Source organism: Streptopelia decaocto (assembly GCF_964273445.1).
Source record: "Streptopelia decaocto genome assembly, chromosome: 3".
NCBI classification, from domain to species: Eukaryota; Metazoa; Chordata; class Aves; order Columbiformes; family Columbidae; genus Streptopelia; species Streptopelia decaocto.
The window spans coordinates 28,295,204-28,314,955 of NC_138656.1; the positions used below are offsets into that span (position 1 = coordinate 28,295,204).

Consider the following 19,752-nt stretch of genomic DNA (forward strand, 5'->3'; position numbering starts at 1 on the left):
TTTTTTCTCTCCCCGCCTTTCCTTTTTGTTTTTTTAATGCAAAAAGAAGAAAGGCAGAGGACAAAAACATCTCACCATAATCTTCACACAACAGAAAATGTTAGTAAAACATAAGAAAACCTGCACCTCACCACCTCTATCTGATTCATATAAAACCTTAATCAGTGACTTTCCAAATTACAACTTGCATTTCATTCCAATACTTCTTTGCAAAATCTAAACTATATAAGTGAGCCGTGTAGTAGTTTATTAGTGAGCAAGTAGAGTATCAAAATTAAAAAAAAGACAAAAATCAGAGCGCATCCCTTCCCAAATTCTGTAACCACATGCCAGGCAGTATCTGCCAACACCTCCTCTATTCTAGCACTGCACAAAATTTATTGACCAAGTTATATTGCAGTGTCTTTGTCATGTAGCCCATAGCAGGGAGTACAAGATGATCAGTCATTTCCCCTTGACTTCATCCAGGCTTTGCCTTCCATGTTTTAAGTTACATGACAGAAACTTTAAAATTCTAATTGTGCCTTACTATTTTGTTAGTACTAGTGTGGGGATAGGAAAAAAGTTTAGAGAAAGCAGGAAAGGGAATTAAACAACATCAGATTGCACAACCACGGCAAGCTTTGGTCCAGAAGCTACAACTATATACCACCTTCAGCTGTAACAACATTGATCTAGAAATCAGAATAGTATAAGCTACACTACATGGTAACACCACATTTGGTTTTTCACAATTACACTTAACTGTCTAGTTTGAAAACTCCATTTCATAGAGTTGTACCATCTGTCACTGACAAAAGCCTTGCTCCAATCAATCGGGTCTACAATTTTTTGGCTCAGAATTCAGATTTACAGTAATGCACCATAAACATGTAGAACTTGATTTTATTTACAGCACTGTCTTCACTTACCTTGCTCCAAAGATGTACATCATTTGAGCTGAAGAGGGCAGCAAAGGATAATAAAAGAAAAGCAACAAAACGATGTTACTGTTGTATCTTTCTTTTTTAAAAAAACCCAACAAATCATTAACAGTGAGGATCTTATTACTTAAATAAAATTAAAATACAGTAATTGCCACATACTGTTTAAACCTACTTTGTACAGAATAAGTATTTTTCTTTTTGCTGTACTGATACGGTAATGGCTTCTGCTAAATAACTTAAAATAATGCAGCAAGCTAAACAGTTAACTAAGGCTGCAAATAATATATTTTAGTTTTATTTTTAGTTAAATCTTCTAACACACCCTAACTGTACTTTATTTTATACTTCATTCCATTTAGCATTTCAAAGAAATAAGATTCGTTCAAATAAGTTGCACTTCACATTGCAAACATTCAATATGTAGAACGTGCTAAAGCAAAAATCTAGACTCCTGTGCATTAAAATTATTTTTTTAAGTATAGACAGATAACTACAGGCAGCTATAAATGCATTTACACCATGCAAAAAAGTAAACAAATCTCTTAAAATTCAATGTTTATTATAGTGAGATAAATAGACAATATTTTAAAAAATAGAAAATATGACACAAATTTCTCCCGTCATAAAACAGGACAGGACCTGAAGGAGAGCACTACTCTGTACATCATCAGGTTACAACCACAGATCAAATGTTAACCAGTTCACTAAAGTATAAAAACCCAAATATACTAAAACGTTAACCAGTTCACTGAAATATTAAAAACCTGACATATTCCTGTAATTTGCAAAACATTAAAATTCTCACCAGGATCTATAACTTTTTTGACAACTATAAAGCAGCATTAACCTAGAGAAGGCTAAGAAAACAAAAACATGCGACCTTATTTTATCTTCCTATAATTCTCAAAAGGGAAAAATAAGATGTCAGTCTGGACAGCTGCACAGAAACTTTAAAGCGTTCATAGAAGTTTAGGATTTTATTTAGGAGGTTAACCCATGAAATATTTATTCTTTTTGTGATACTGCCACTTGTATCTGAAAAAGAGTCAAATACAGGTCCACACAGACCAAGGGGGGTTAAAACCAAAAAGCACTGTCTGTGAGGTTAGTTAAGCTTTCCTGGGCAAACTTGTCCACTGACAGCATGACAATGAACTGCAGGTATCAAATGCATCAATTTCCTGAAGTACTTACTCTGAAATAGCAATGGTACAAGAGGCAGACAGAATGGGAATACTTTGAAGCAGTTACTAGAGGACAGCAGCTTCAACAGAGGTCTATAAACTAGTCTGCCACAGACACAGTTTGTGTGTCTCTGCTGTCCATACCCTCTACTTCTGTACATTAGTGCTAAACTCCGCTCAGTGGAACATTCAAGACCAGCATTTAGTCATAACATTCTGCTGTGTTTTTTACAAAAGGTACAAATATTCTTTTCTTTTATCCTATCATACCCTCAAACTTCTAGCCATTAAGTTTAAAATAGAAAAGGAGACATGAACTGGTATGCTTTCAGAAACAATATAAGGGTGAAATTTGGACACACCCAATCTTGTACATAGTTTCTGAAGCCAGGCAGCAATACAGGCAAACAAGAGACATTACTATTAAAGAAATTTTTAAAAATGTAGGCCACACAAGTGGCAAGGAGAGGAGGGAGGGAAACAGTAAAAGCTGAAGTAAAAAAAACAACCAAACAAACAAAAAACACACACACACAAAAAAAAAACCAAAAACAACAAACCAAAAAACAACCACCAACCAAATCCCCCCTCCAACAGAACACCAAAAAACCCCCAACCTTAATTTCCCTCAGAATCCCAAGTTTTTATGCCAAATGTCCACAAACTACTGAAATCACAACAGCAGGAACTGTTCCACTGCTGAGGAGAGTAACTGTTTCACTTGAGGAGAGTATGATTCTTCAGCAGCTAGTTTTCATTATACAAGTCCATAAAGGACACTTTAAATCACATTCTGAACACCTGCACAGCTCCCTAGCAGTAGGGGTATTTCACGCTAGCATTGGTTGTGTGTGGTAACCACTGGTACAGCCTCCTTTCTAATGCAAGTCCTATCTCAACTGAATATTTATCTATACTTACAGAGAGAAAATGCATTTCAAAGATTTGTTAATTTAAAAACATCTGAAAAGGATGATTTTGGGACTGAGTACTAAAATGAATAGTAGGATACCCCTATTACATGTAAAACATTATTTCACTTATCCTTGGTATATCAACACAATTTGATCACTGGTTTGCTTTTTGTCCTCCTTTTACCATGGTCATCTAGGTAGAACTTGCATTTTACTAGGAAGTTACTATATTTTGGTCATGTTCACCAAGTTTACTAATATCTAACCTGAACACAGTTACATCACATAGCCACTACAAACTTTTAGGAAATAACTTAGTCAACAAAATCAGACTTCATACTCTGGTCCTAAATAATATTAAGTGTCCTCCCTGGTTCCCAGAGGTGGAAAAAAAAAAAAAACCTCATTCACAGTCCTGCATATTTGACTGGGGCAAACAGTGAATGATAGGAAATCTTGTTAATTCACATATCCTTGAATAAGCTTAAGATAACCCTGCAACTTAGCAAGGAATGCTCCTTACAAAATGGGACCAGATGGCTGCGAATACAAAGTCATGGCAAGGTAGCACAATACTAGGCATTCAACATGAGCTTTTGGGAGTTGTATTAAACCAGAGAGCACAGAAAGCTATCAGATGTAGTAGAACATGCCCAGCTCCTAACTGGTATTTCAGCTTCATTAAGCACCCTTTTACTTTAATGGTTAATAGTGATAATCTTAAGGGAAATCTTAGGTTAGCATAACAGTTTAAAAACAGAAAAAAGTGAATAAAGATAAAACCTCAAATGTTTACTACACTTAAAAGTTTATATACTATCAAATATTACAGAACAAACAAGAACAGTGAAGTTCTTTTTAATCCACTGTATATAATACTTCAAAGGCATGCTTATATATAGCAGAGGCAAGGAAACCAGCAGGAGTAGAGAGGAACCAAGATATTCCTCCAACCATGGAGGGAGTAGTGGGGGGAAAAACTGTGCAGACTTGTGCTCAACAAGGCAAAAAAGAGAGAGAACTTCGCTACAGATGAAAAAAGGAGGTGTTCATATAGCAACCTTACCTTTTAAAACCCAAAGCGAGGCTCGTTTTAAACTGACGAATTTCAATAGGAGGTGTGCTTGGTGAAGACACTGTAAATGAAAAACATGTTTCTAAATACACATTGTAAAAAAAAAATCCCTGAACTGCAACAAGTCAGTAGGTCACGTAAACAGGATGCCATTAGAAGAACTATTTCATTAATTTAGTAAATGCTGATATACTTTTGTAAATTAAAATTTCAAATACCAGGGTATTTGGAATAGTCCAGGTTTTATCAGCTCTAAATCTGCTCCATTTCAAAGGGCATCAAGTATTCCAAAAAAGAGATTTGTTCATCTTTATTGCCTTTAACATTAATAGTTAATACATTCATCTTTTACACAAATTAGTAATAGGAGTAGGCATTTTATCTGTAAATAAGTACTAGTCCAAAGAAAATATTTCTTCCAAAATGCAAAACAAAACCCAAACAACCATAATTAACAAAACTTGAGATTTTAGCAGTGGAACAAAAAAAGATCCACCAGAGGATGGTTTGCTAATTGTTTCAGACTGAATACTTGCCTTAAAATAGGCTTTACAATTTCGCCTTCTATTTTTTAAAACTTAATAAAAAGAAAACAAACAATGCCACTTTCTGAGGTGTTTGCTTCTGCTGGGGTAAATTGCTTGACAAGAAAAAGCAGTTCCATTCAATGTGCTATCCACACATAAAAGGAAAAAAAAGATAGATGCACAGTTCTAAATGTTGATATTTACAATACTGGCTGAAGACAAAGAAAATTGTAAAATTACTTTAAATTAGATGTCCCTGAGATAATTTACAGTAATGTCCTATGTCTTCATCTTTACATCATTTCTTGGCTAAGAAGACTCCAAATCATTCTACCTTCTTCCTCTAGAATTGCTGTCTCTCAGTCTAGCGCCATAGTACAGCAATGAAAAAAATACAGTAGTAGACACATTAAAGTCCTGTATGAAGTTATTATCATCTGACTTCACTGTCACAATAGAATTAACCCCTGTAAAAACCTGAATGCACGGGGTCCTTTCAGCAAGGGCTGCAATATGATATATGGTAGGAGATAACAAATAAAAACACCATCTCTATAGGAACCTGGGAAATGACAGGCAGAAACAACATGCTAAAACCACTCCTTAGTCTAAGTCTAGGCATTTAGAAAATTAAAAGTCTTAAATGTTGGAACATTCATTTTAGTTTGAAAATATCAGGTAAAGTTTGTTTCAAGAAATGCTCAATACAAATACTCCTCCAGTGGTATATTAAACTTTTTGCTCATAAAAAGATGAACAGAAAAGCATCTTAGCATGCCTAGCTGCTGCTGACAATCGGCAACCTGGTTTCCTTAGCAACAAACAAGTCTGAGAAAATCAAGAGGCTGACAATGAAGTGGAATGGAACGGCATGATAAAGGGAAAAAACGGCTCTCATGTACGCCGACTTATGCACCCAGATTCCTCAACTTATGTTTCATAGTTTTCACCTTGTCAGTAGCAGAAATCTATACATTATAAGGTATGAGAAGCTGAATCAATACACCTAGATAGCAACCAGTATTAATAACCAACCTTTGCCTCCCTCAACTACACTGTTGAGACAATCTTAAACTATTTTCCATACTGCATCTATTTTTCCCTCTTTGTAATACTGCAAACGAAGGCAAGTAAAAAAAAAAACAAACCCAAAAACAATTAGCTGTTTAATATCTGTGCCTTATCATTATGTAGGTGCTAATTAGATTTACTAGCATTCATTTCAGCTTGGTAAACTATTTATGAGAGTACCTTTCTTTAAAGCTCAAGTTCAAAAGAAATTTTTAATGTCTCCATGAATTATTAACCCTAGTCTTTGTAAACAGAAATTCCACTACAAGATTTAAATTCAACACAGAGACAACAGCTAAATAATACACTATGAGAGACTAACTTCATCACAGTAAGGCAGAATGCAGCCTACTATACACACCTGTATCATACTTTTGATATCTTGTACATTTACTGTACAACAGGCATATGCATATTTGTGTCTTATAACACATTAAAACCTGACTATTTCAGTTAACCAAAATGAGTGTGCAGGGGTGAGTCTACTTTTTAATGCAGGCTAAAAAACAAGCTATTTCACTTTGCAAAAGAAATATCATTACTCAAAGTAAATAGTTATCCTTGCCCCAAAAATTAATATTTCTTTTAAGTACTTAATTTTTCATGGTTAATATTTCCTGTTGCAATAAGAGCAAATAAAATAATGGCAGAATGTAAGGTGAATCTTAAAGATTCACCAATTGATAAATCTCTGATACAAAAATTAAATCACTGATTAGTAACTACTCAATTTTCTCATTTTCAACACAACCACTTCCCAGGGTCATGGTGTATAGAGTATATATGTCTATATTCATTAAATAAAACAATTAATGATAATTGCAGCGGAAGACCGCTTAAGCTTTTCCCTGAGCTTTGGACAAATAAAACTGTTGTTTAGGAAACAGAGCTTTCTGCAGTAGATCTAGTCCAAATTTACATGTTTTATTATTGTGTCAGTATACTAGGTAAATAAAATCCGTATTTGTTTTAAATTTTGAAGAAAGACATACATTCCTACTTAACAAAAAATTCCTACAAGCAAATAATCTCATCTCATCCACTCAGTCAATGACACTTACTAACATTTGCAAGCACTGAGTATCAGAACAGTCTCTGGAGAAGACTCTTAAAAAGTGATTAATTCACGCTGTTACAACTTCATCACTTAATTAACCCATCATACTTATACACGTAACTTCTAAAACCAACAGATCTGCAGAGCACCCTCAGGTTAACCTCATTGTCAATCAGTTCTTCAAAGCTGGTTCTTTCATCAACAGTTCTGTAGTATTGCAGAGCCATACTGTTAAGACTAGTGTCCTGTTGTAATTGATGCTGCAAACAAAAACAATCCCTGCACCAAAGACTTAAGGGTCATTGTGCAAGGCAAATTGTTTCCTTAAGCCCTCTGAGAGGATCATAATCCTATCACAATCCCAGCAAAGCTGTGACTGGGAAGTATCTTACATGTAAATCTTATGGCCAGATTCAATATTAAAAAAGAATTTAACAGTGATATGTTGTCCACAATTTGAAGTTTTAAACAGTGTGACATCTCATCATAGAGGACTTCACATAAAACCTTTGCTCAAGTTTCTTACTTATCTTTAAACCTTATATATCAATCCACATAAATCTCTTAGCCTACAACTGATCAACACTACCATCAAGGAAGGAGTAACACCCAATGGGAAAAATACTTACATAGAGAAAGAACATTGTTCAGTCTTCCATTTGCTGCTTCATGTCTTATTTCTGCTAAATTAAGTCCAACACTTTCAAACAGGCAGCCATTTTTCTAGAAATAAAGCAATCAGTCATTGGAAGTACTCACAGGGAGACTTTCTGATACTTTTATTTTTAAACATTTCCTTCCCAAATGACATTGGCGTTCTTGTATTGATAGCTGTTAAGAACATGGAAGGTGCTCTACAAAAGCCTAGATGGCTAGACAAACAACTTGCTACTGATCAAAAACTATCCAGCTTTTGTAGTGAAATCAATTGCAAGAGACAAAGTTACCAAAGGCAGAGTGGGACACTTAAACTCAGTCTGAAATTTTGAATTCTTCAGCAAGTTTAAAAAAAAAAAAAAAAAAAACACCAGAAACAGTTGTAATACTTCTAAGTTGTACTTAAAACAAAGGATGTCATACATTTATTTCGTTTTCCATTTCAGAAAACAGAAAGCTAGCGAGTCTTGAGCAAAATATTCAGTTAGCTCTGAAAAGTAGAAAGAAAAGCAGGAGAAAGACACTATAAACAAACCGTCAGTGCAACAACTGTTTCAACAACTGTTTCAAGTAATTTAAGAATTCTGAACAGGCTCCATCACACCAAGTTAATGTTTAGAGCACTACTGGGATCTAAAGCCTTCACAGAGAACATATAAAAATATGCCATGCAATAGTCATTTTTATGGATTCTAAATGTAAACTCACCTTCAGCTGGTCACGGGCAGTTTTGCTATCAGCAAAATTTTTAAAAACATAATCTGTGTATGTTTCTGCATCAAGTTCCACCCCCAACTCGTGCATCACTTTGAGGACCTCAAACATACCTATTAAGGCAAAATTGGTAAGGCTAAGCATCTCAGAAAAATGAAAACTTGAGATTCAACATTTAAAAATAAATGTTGCTTTTCAAAAAAAGGACTTGTCTCCTCAATTTCCCTCCTTGAAATTGCCATGTAAAATCCTGCATTTTTATTTTAGGTGTTAATGAAGTTCTTAATTGTGAAACATAAAATAGATTTACCAAACTTTCTGTTCTGTGCTGTACTATCAAAACCATGAAATTCTTGGCTAGTTTGGAAATTGCTAGTATACAAAGTCATTTTCTAACATAATGAGTATATGACAGTTACTCTTCATCATGTTTGCAAAACATCTTCTAGAGCTATAGATCAAAAAGTCCATATTATTATGCATAAAAAACAAATCTGAAATTTAGTGTAGTATATGTTCTCAAATTCAAAACACAAATGCAGTCTTCAATACATAATACAATCTTAGCTTTGTTCCCAGTATCCAACCCTGATTTGCAAGGCAAGCTTTCAAAATTTGCCTCTTGATTTGTTTAAAACAAACTACATTTTTGTAAGCAAATAAGGTTCATTATCAACACATCAGCTTCCAACTGGAAGTTCAGAGATAGGTTACAGTCTCCCAAGCCCCAGGGGAGCTACATTTTAACTTTTACAGGGTACACATCAATTCACACAACTAGACCATACCTTACTACTGTAGATGTGCATTTGAAGACAACAGCTACCAAATCTTAATAGTTCGGCAATTAGAGTGTAGACTTTGAGAGCACACGTCATGCTTTTTAACTGCTCACACTCTTCTGATTTGCAGAAACTTCTTACAGTAACCCTAGCTGGAGGTTCAGAGTTTGCTTTGAACCTCTGTCAAAATAAATACAGGTATTACCATTTTTTGCTGGTCTAAAAATGATTTGTCAGTTGCTGCAGGACACCAGTACCAAACAGCATATGTTTTTTTCAACTTGCATTTCATACTTATTACTTTAAAAATGTAAAGTTTCCCAAAGTCCCTGTCTTTGCCCTGGAGTGCCACCTATGGAAAAGTGACACTTCCATGAATATTTTATGCAGTGCACTATGGTGCAAATAATCAAATGTGAATTCCCTTTGAGCACTTGAAAATACATGCAGGCAAGTCACACTAGATTAAAGTCGCATCATCTGTTAGAGTTTGCCTTAAACAAAACTCTGATTTTGGCCCAGAATCTGCAAAAATATGAATAAAGAATTAATTACAGTAAGTCTTCCTTGATACCTTTCAAATTTTGACAGCTAGTTTCTATTTCATGTTTTCAGCATCCCAGAAAATGCATTAAGTTCTTCTATACTGAAATCTTTTAAAAAGTAACTGTATCTGTATCACTAGAAAGTAGCTTGAAGACCAAGAACTAGATACCATAGTGAATAAGGTATGGCAAGCTAAGGAGATAGAAGTTCTAATTTCTATCTAGAACAGAGTAGAAAACAGTTTTGTTAAGCATCCCCATTCCCTAGTAGACATTTATCACAAAAACATAACATGACCTGGTGCAGATCCCTAGCAGAAAAGGGTATATATGAAGAGCAGAACACCAGCACAACAGTGAGATGCAGATTAAGGAGGAATACCAGTAACAATGCTGCACATAGCCAAATTAATCGCAAACTTAAAAAAAAATGCTGCCACACATTTCTTCATTGCTAAAATGGCTCATCTACAATTTGGGGAGGGGGACAGGGAGGGGAGGGAGTAGAAGATAAATGAAAACCAACATAGAATATTACAATTTTGCAGACATTATTTACCTCACAGAGAGAACTACCTTATCACATAAATATCTCCCACAATATAAAGCTACAGAACATTCCCACTTCAATCAAAATACTATAAAATTCTCAAATACATGCATGAAACGGGAACTGAACATAATGTGTGTGGATTTTGAGAAATTCTTTACTCCTTATACTGGAAAATACACTAGTCTCTTATTTCTCCTCAAACCAATGAACAGACTAAAAAATAGAAAAAAGTGCATTTACATTTATCTGGAAGACTGGTGTCTCAAACTTTTTCAAGAACACACCCCTAATACATGCATATTGATTTAGAAGTTATGTACATGTACCACTGTACTGGTATATTATGTACACTATAAAACATACACAAAAACAGAAAGTAAAAAAGGATGAGACGAACATGAAACAAACACTATTTTAAAAATAAATATTTATTTTATTTATTAACAGCCCACTCACATCCAAATGGATTGCCTTGGACACCCCACTTGGAGACAACTGATCCAGAAGACTGGGTATGACTAAAACCTACAGTAAGGTCTTCCAGCCATCTCCCTGCTTGATCAAGAACAGGTTTTTTAAATCTTGGGCTGAGATTTGTAAGGACTGCAGGGGCTGAGTATCTAAAAATGAAATAGTTAAGTATAAAGAGGCCAGAAAAAGGGAATAAAACTCAGCCACACTTCTCCTTTTTGTCAGTACTGGAAACACCACTGGAACACCCCAACAGAACAGATTCAGCCTCGAATCAGTACATCCAAGAACAAATACAGAGGAGATTAATTACAAGATGGTCATAATGTTCCTGTGTTAGAGCAGAGCTTGCTGCTTTTCAAGAAGTGAAAACTGAGACTTGCACTTCAGTCCACCTTTCATTTCCTTAAGTTTCTCACAATAAGTCATGCCATCTTCCTAAAACAGTCCCATAAGAACAGGAGGAAATTTCTAAGGTAGTTAAGTACAGTCCTACATGTGCAAGGGCAGTAAAATTGGGCTTTAAGTAGTTTATTAAGGACAGAAAAACAAAGTCCGGTTCAAAAACTGAGGTCACATTCAGGAAGGCATCATAATAATTAACATATTCTTGCTGTGCTGCTAATTTCAGATGCATCCAGAAAGTTCTTTGCCACAAAAGTATGTATATAAAAGAGTATTTCAAGCAGTTACTTTGTGAAATCACCACTCCAGTTCCTGTCAGGACTTAGCCTCTTATTTCCCAAAATAAAACTTGAATTACCACTCGCTAACCATGCTTTGCATATATAACAAGAGTTTTGTAGAAAACAAAATTGAAATACACTACTGACTTTTAAAAACTGTCTTTAAAAATAACTAACATGATTATAAAAAGATGAAGGGGAGCTATAAAATATTCAGTAACAAGTGTGAGTCAAACATTTCTGTTTATTTATACTGGACCCTTCTGTTTTTACTCTATCATCTGATACAAGATGAATCTCAATGCCAACAAGTTTCAGATTCACTGCATATTGATCATTTAAACTCCACAAGCATTTTCCATTCCTAAAAGCCTAATAGCATTTACTTAGATGAATACTACGGAAATAAGTAATTATCATCTTATATAACAGACACACATATAAGCAAGTATGCCCATATGAAATTATTTGCCTAGGTAAAATGACTGAAAACAGCTGTTTGCTATTTCAGAGTGCTATTTCATTTAAAATTTGCCTTGCTTATTTTGATTCCTCTTAGCCACCGCTTCACTGCTGTTTTTCTTTCTAACTCAGTTACATAATACACAACTTAAAGAAATTCCTTTGATATCCAATATCAGCTTTTGTTATAATAAACATCAGATAAATATATAATTAAACATTGCGACAAGTTATTTAATTGTTTGGGTCACATAATACATACTGATTCACACATCTGTACCCTGAGGCTATAGACAGGTTGTTGCTTATATTTTGTGCTAACAGTTATTTAGTCCACTATCTACATCGTATCAGATTTTTAATAGTTTTTCCTCAAAGTTATTTTCCATTTTCAGCCTTACCGTTACTGAGATGCAAAATTACACACATTAGGCTGGGCATTACTACTTCATAGAGAAAGGAATTATTAGCTAATTTTTGGTATGAGATGTGATACAATGTCTATCTATACTTTTGTTCACACAGGTCTATTATTTTTTGCTGCTAGAAAGCATTATTCTGTTCATTTACTATCTGCTGTCACCTTTAGGTTCTCACTGCAGCATTATCTTTTGCTCTATTATTTCTATGAAACAATTTCAGGGTGGGTGGGTTTTTTTCCTCCTGTTTACTTTCCTTCAAGTGTTATCAATTGTAGTTTTAGATAGTGGATCTCATTTATTCAGTTTTTATTATTAAATTTTAAAAAATGAATGTGAGCTTACACATGGGAAAGAACAAGACAACTTGCTTCACTGCAGCAAGAATAATTCCACTGATTCTTCACTGCAGAAAAAATTGCTTAGATATCTTCTGTATTTTAAGAATTGCAAAATCACTGACTTTCATAGGTATGCACACAGTAGTAACTTTCCTGCTTGACAATTCAAACTCGCAAACTAAGTACCAGGATAGAAAAATTAGTTTGCAAATCCACAGTATTATCATACAGCCATAAAGAGGTTTATGCCTTTGCAGATAGGAAAGATTCTCTAGAAAATGGTAAAGAAAGGCAGAATTGAGAGTTCCTTCATCAATTTTCTTCGTCATTTGCTTACATGACTTCCAGCATGGACTACTAGCCAAAGCATAGTCTATTTCCACAGTAGAGGTCCAAATTAAGGCAACCTTTGACCTTGCGAAAGACCAAAGAGACTGGAAACTTAAGTTTCTCTCAAGGGTCAGATACAGCTTCAAACTCGGGAGCTAACTCTAAGTCAAAAAATACTTTCACTATCACTTACAATTGTGTTAGTGAGGTGAAATTTTCTATGGAGTAACAGAAAGCAGGTTTTTTCAGTAGGCAGCATCCCAAAAAAGAAGTATGACACTGATTTCAATTTACTTATATTTGGCAACATGGTGCTTTAAGGAAGTCACAAAGGACCTAACTAAAATGATGTTGCCAGACTTCTAAAATATCATGGAACTTTCAAGCATTTGAAAACCTGAGAGAAGACAAACTTGGGAAGTAGTCTAGCAGGAACAGAGCCTAAGGAGTTAATAAAAACTGAATATTGTTTTCACAAAGGCTTTTTGAAAAAGACTTGAGACATTTTTATAGCCAGAAACAATTAGGGAATACTTGTTTCAGCATTCCTTCCAAACTGGAATGTGACTGTATATTTAAGATAAAATTGCGATATGAAGAGTCTGCTAAAAGCACTTTTTTTTTGTTTGTGCATTTTGTTTGTCACCCAGTGTCACACTAACAACTCTGCATCTCATTCTAAAGCACATTATACTGTGAGATAAGATGAAAAAGACAGTTTTTTGTTTCCCCAAGGGGGAAGTACTTCTGTTAAAAGCATCTTTTTACAATACCATTCTTTCTGAATTACCAATAACGCAAACCAAAGAATTAGATACTGTACTCTAAAATTTAATATTTGTTCAATTCTTATTCATATCCTGTAGACATCCCCATGTGTAACAGGGGAAAGTATGCTAAATGCTTAAACCTACTTAAGAATCCCAAAGATTGAGCATTTGTGTCCTTCAATCAGTATGCTGTCAGGTCAGGCTCACACATTCAGCAATGTAAGTTCTCCTGCAGTTTTTATTATTGTAACAAAACTGGCATCTGGTTTATCAGGTAGATAATAAGAAGTTGGCTTGAAAAAAGGACTGAGTTTGCAGTCCAGGAAAGCTATTATAACATAACCCTACCTTTAAATGCTTCTCTCAGATTTCAGTTTCTTAAGACTAAACTCTGTAGAAGGTAATGAGCAGCAAAAAGAACCAGTGGAAGGCAGAAAGAATGCCAAGAGTTAAGAATTACTCACACACCTTTCTGTGCAAAGGTAGACTTTAAATTTGTAGAAGTGTACTATGATTAAGTAAGAAAGGAAGTTTCAAACAGAAGTCTTTCTGAAGGAAAAACTCTTGGTAACAAAATAAGACAAGCAGCAAGGTCTTCATTTACATTCAAGAGTCAGCTGAATCTCATATGTTTTAATAAAGATTTGTGCACTAGGTTTTCCATAAAGCTGGAGGAGCATGTATCAGATAACTAACCTTTAAGATTCTTCTCTTTCTGGAACCCAACTAGCAGCGGCCAGGAATAGTGAGGTCTGAGTGGCAGGCCTTCCGCTTTCATCATCTTCATCACATCAATAGCCAAGACTGAAAACATTCACAACATAATTAAACAGTTACCATGTATTTTAAATAACAATACATAAAATAACTAAATAAGCAGAGTACCTGATTTATTGGTCTCCAAAGCGCAACGCAAAACAAATGGTAATGGTGCCGAGTGCATTTTTGCTTCTTTTAACTCACTACAAAATTGCATCAGCTTGTCCATAGGCTGCAAAGAATTTTAAAAAATTATTTTTCAATTTCTAAAATTGTTAAGAATATTAGAGTCTTCTAATGTTTAGGAAATTGATATTACACATACCAAACATGATTCTTTTGTGAATTCCAACTTACTATGCAAATTGAAGTGAATAAAGATATCATTTATTCTTTAAGAACTGTGCAAAAGATATACCATATTCCATCTTCACAGTTGCATTAAACTAAATAAATAAAATGTTGTTAGTGTATTAAGAAAAAAGTATTAATATTCTGCATACCAGATCTCTATTTAAACAATGTTGCAAGAAGAAGCTACCCTGGTCCGTATTATCACGTGTGAAGTGATTAAAAGACTTCAAAATCTGGAAACTTAGATCTTCAAAGCCATGAGTTATCAGAGTCAGACACAGGTTCATTGCATCTGGCAAACGAAAAATAGAGAACAAAACTTTTTAAAGTGCATGTAACTATTTTCACATTAAACTCCTAAAATTAATGAAAGCTAAGAATACAACTGTTTTACAAGCATCATTAGCATACTTCTAAACTTGACCAGCCAATGAAATTTGAGACTTTTTTAGAATTATTTATATTTTTCAATGAAATTGACTTTTCCCATTGAAATTTAAAGACCACACAAAAATTACAGAAGCATCACCACTGCAACATGACAGGATACTAAATAAGGAAAACACATTTCCAGACATGTCAAAAAAAGAAAAAAATGGATTAAGTATAATTAACAATTATCATTCAGATTACATATGCTGGGATCCAAAAGTGACTTTAACTGTAGATAAAGAAAACTATGTTCAGTGTTTAGTCTCCCTTTTTATGATATTCACAAAGAGCTGTCACAACAAGAATTACATGAGTGTTGTTTGAGGAAAGGACACCACACTTACTGCTTTCCTATAAAATCTTAATTTTACAAGTTAAAAAAATTGATCTATTAACTTCTGTATGGAAATTTAAATAAATGTTTTATATTTAAATCTTACAAAACTTTATCTAAAGCATCATAAATGAATCCACAAACTAACAGCAAAAATATTGTTTTAAGTATCCAAGAAAAAAGTACAAAATTACTTAGTTATTGGGAAAAAAAAAAAAGGCGCTTTCCTCTCCACCCTGAGTAGCAAAACACTGCTGCAGTAACCAAGCACCTACCTGGAATTAATTCCCTTTCAAATCTTATGCGTTTTTTAATATCTTCAATGTACTGAGGATATCCAGCCTTGGCAAGGCTAAAAATCACCTGCATCAAAATCCTATCCATAAGATATCCTTCAGTCTTCTCAACATCTTCTAGAGTCTGTAAACCAAAGTAAATTTAAGTTAAATAAGCTCCAAAGCAACTCAAAACAGGATACATTATAATTAAAATTTTAAAAGGTGGGGTTTTCTTCCCTTTTTTAAAACCACGGGTTTAGATACATCAAATATGGTAAAGCAAATACCAAATATCTATAGAGTCCCTCAAATATCTTTAGACTGTAAAAAGAAAAAAGGGACAGATGAAAGGGATAGAATGGTTTCTCTCTAATACCTAATAATATATAAAAACACCTGAAGTATTCCCATTGTGAGATGGCTTTCAAAATAAATTTTTATTTTGAAAAGGGGAGAATAATCAAAGTTTTTATTAGTGTCTGGAACAAGACTGGCTGATGAAGATTTAATTTTTAAGTCACAGAACAATATTATCTTTCCCACATCCTCTTCCTTGACTTGGCCCTCTCCATCTGATACTACTTACTAAACTCAAACCTATTGTCTTTTCTTATTCCTTTCTGAATACTTCTTTGATTAAAAAAAAATAAGAGAATACTTAAAAAAAAAAAAAAATCAGCTACACAAAGGGTTTTAAGGCAATATTATTTTATCCACACTTCATGAATACCTAAGTGACTGGTATGAACTCAAAAAAACTCAATTTTACTAGAAAGACTCTGGCTTCAATGAGAACCAAAGAATGGCTAAATGGGAGCATGATAATCAAGGTCACATGCACTATTTGTCTCTTGAAAAAAACCCGAATGATTAAATCTTTCACTGGCAAACATCTTCTCAGAGTGAAAGGCAACTATCAAAAGACAAGTATTTTTCATAAAGTATAAGACTGCTTTCAGTTAGCCAGCTATTCAGATTAAAAAACAAAACAAAACAAAACCTGCTTAATTGCTGCGGACTACGAAGAAACAAGCTATAAAATTATTCCTTCTGCGTGGGTAGAAAGCATTCTAAAGTTAAATTGAACACAGGATCAAACAAAATGTATTTAAACTCAAACATGCAATACCTTTTTGATACTATCAGCATCACCCTTTTCAGCATATGCATTCAGCAGTGATAAATAGGTGTCTGGACCTGGTTCAACACCAGCCATCCTCATTACAGAAAGGATATTTTCTGCACTCTTCATATCTCTAAAAGAATTCAAAGAAACACCATTAGTGGATTTAATCATAATAATGTTTATTGTAACTTCCACATTTCCTCATTAAATTAATTAGAACTGGAAACAAAGACTGCAATAAGCATAGAGAAACTTATTTTAACTAAACAAATCCTGAAAGGTCAAAGTGCAAATCTTTTAATTATTGTATTACTTAGAATATTCTTTCAACTTTTAACAATTGTCAAAGTTCAAAACTAAGTGCAGCAAAATTTCTTTTCAAACAGTACAAAAGTACAGTAATTTATCTTCAGATTCAAGATTTGCAGACACAATAAAAATCTACTTCATTAAATAGCCCTGTTTTGCTGGAAAAGTGTATAAAAGGACAGTCTTCTACACATTATTTTCAAAACCACCACATTATTCTGCAGCATGTAATTTTTCTGTACAGTATCACTTCACATTGTAGTAAAACTGAAAGAAAGCAAAAGAAAAAGGTACTAAACATTACCCTGATCTTGCATGACCTTTCACAAGGCTACTGAATACTGCCTCAGTGATTGGGAGATCTTTGTTCTTCATAAATCCAAGAATCTTACTGAAAAATACAAGACAATGAATGATTAGATTTTTTTTTTTCCTTTGAAAAGATAAACTACCAAGCTATTGCTGCTCTACTGGACAAGCACTTTATCATCAAACAAACCCAAATCCTGATGTCACTGAGCAATTACATTTGGGGATGCTGCATAACATGCTCATCATTTGGTCATTTTCATTTTTTCAGATGAATTGTATTTGTCACTGAAATAAGGAGACATAAGGGTGGGGCTGTTTTTTTTGGTTTTTTATCTTTCTTTTTGTTATTTCTCATACCCAGCAATCACAAAGTTGCAAATTAACCTTGCTAAAATTAAAACACGAGAGAGATAACCAGCAAGCCCTGTGTAACAACAAGAAAAATTAGAATTACTACTATTTGCTCTTTAGCCCACGCTGTTCTCAAATACCTTTCCCAGTAGCCATTTTCTTACATAGGCAGTAGCCTTCATAACCTCACACTTACTCACGCTGGCTCTAGAAATGACAAAAGTTATTTTCTGAGCAACTTGAATACAATTTGATTTGATCACACTGGTTTATCACTTATTTTTATTTTGTGTGTAGATTCCAGCTGTTTCTGAGAAACTGCTTTTCAGACCTTGGTTAAAATATACTTATATCTCCTCTTTGCTTTGATCAATTTGTAAGAATTTCACTGAAATGAGTTTTAACATTAATGGTTGGGAATATGAGAAGCTGATTTTGTGGAAATCCCTTTAAAGATAAATGCAAAAGAGTACCTCGCTCCTTCAATGTCACCGTCATTGCAATAAGCAGCAATCAACCTCTGGTACGTAACCTACAGAAGACAAAATAGGTAAGGCAATGATTTCCATGCAATAAAGGGATACTACTATTAAGAATTAAGATACCATAGAAGGGTACCTACTCGATTGGGCTGCACATTAGCTTCCTCCATTCTGGCCAAGAATTCCGTCGGAGAAAATTTATGCTCGTTCTGAAGGTAGACTTTAAGTAAAGCATTATAATGGCTTGTATCATACACAGCACCTAAGGAAATATTTCAACCACAGTCAGTGAATGTTGATTCTCTAAATTGAACATGGGTTTATATCTTTCTTGGGTAACTAATTTCCTATCAGTTTTATTGTGTATGAGCTTTATGTGTTATCAGACTGCTTCCTTTTATCCACCTTTGAAATATCAGACATCTATTTAACAGCACACATCTGTTTATAAAATGCTAACACAGCACAGTAACATCAAGGTTCATGTGCATGCTATTACATAGCTGTATTTATTTTACAGATTCAACAGTATTACTATCAAGAAGCAGTTCACCTATGCAACATCTACAAATGAATAACTTAAAAAAAAAATCATTTGATAAAATAGCTGGTAGCACTAGGAATACATGTGATACCAGATATCAAGATAATACCTAACAGAAAAATAAACATACATTCTTACAATAATCAAAATTCAATAATTCAAAATTCAAGCATCTCTTAAAAAAAAAAAAAAATCTTTACATTTATTATTAACACCCCTAGATGTCAGTATAACTCCCAGAATACAAAATAGGTCTCACCTGAAAAATAAACCTTGCATTTATTCAGTAATTTGTTGTTATAAACTAACACCTAAACACTACTAAAATACATTCAGTTTTCTATTACAAAGAAAGTAACTAAAGCACATAGAGGGACTAACAAAATCAACCTACCCAGTTCTTTCATCTTGTCCCACATCATATGGGCTAGTTCTGTTCTTTCAGGTGACAATACCTCTGGTAAAAGAGCACCACAGCTTCGCAACAAAAGCAAGGTCTGATTACTTCCTGGATACCCTGCAAGTGGAACATGACCAGAAATTTCTTTATAAATAATCTTGCATTTAATATTAGAAAAAAGATTTGAGACTGACCCAATGAAATACTTAAGCATTTTGTACAGAAAAGAATCTTCTTCAAGATTGAAGATTTTTTACTGAATGGGATACCCAAATGATTAAATGACAATATCATGTGCTATCATGAAAAAGATTCCCAATAAAACATGTCATTTGGTACAATAATGAGCTCAGCTGAGCAGAAATTCTAAAAAGTACTAAAATACTAAAATCAGATGATCCAGTACTTTAAATTTCCCAATCTAATATACAAAGATCATTTCATCCTAACAGGGATATATCTTTCTGATAAATTTATAAAATGGCAAAATACTTCATACCAATTCCATACTATTCCAAAATTAGTATTCAGAGACATTTCACATTTCAATTTCCATTTCCACTTCTGCCCATGCTCAATAGAAAATA

The 19,752-nt window shown here is 33.9% G+C and overlaps 1 protein-coding gene across 2 annotated transcripts in view; it reads right to left on the bottom strand.

Moving 5' to 3' along the window:
- The window catches only part of LRPPRC (leucine rich pentatricopeptide repeat containing), a 91,685-nt gene that overhangs the window by 58,256 nt on the left and 13,677 nt on the right, over positions 1-19,752 (bottom strand). For both annotated transcript variants that reach the window (XM_082047789.1, XM_082047788.1), the window contains exons 3-15: positions 19,160-19,282; positions 18,362-18,483; positions 18,213-18,271; positions 17,381-17,467; positions 16,771-16,897; positions 15,639-15,783; positions 14,747-14,889; positions 14,370-14,475; positions 14,181-14,288; positions 8,120-8,238; positions 7,384-7,477; positions 4,091-4,160; positions 912-939 (exon numbers count right to left, since the gene is read on the bottom strand). In XM_082047789.1, the coding sequence (XP_081903915.1) occupies positions 912-939; positions 4,091-4,160; positions 7,384-7,477; positions 8,120-8,238; positions 14,181-14,288; positions 14,370-14,475; positions 14,747-14,889; positions 15,639-15,783; positions 16,771-16,897; positions 17,381-17,467; positions 18,213-18,271; positions 18,362-18,483; positions 19,160-19,282 (1,331 nt within the window). The remainder of the gene's footprint in view (positions 1-911; positions 940-4,090; positions 4,161-7,383; positions 7,478-8,119; positions 8,239-14,180; positions 14,289-14,369; positions 14,476-14,746; positions 14,890-15,638; positions 15,784-16,770; positions 16,898-17,380; positions 17,468-18,212; positions 18,272-18,361; positions 18,484-19,159; positions 19,283-19,752) is intronic.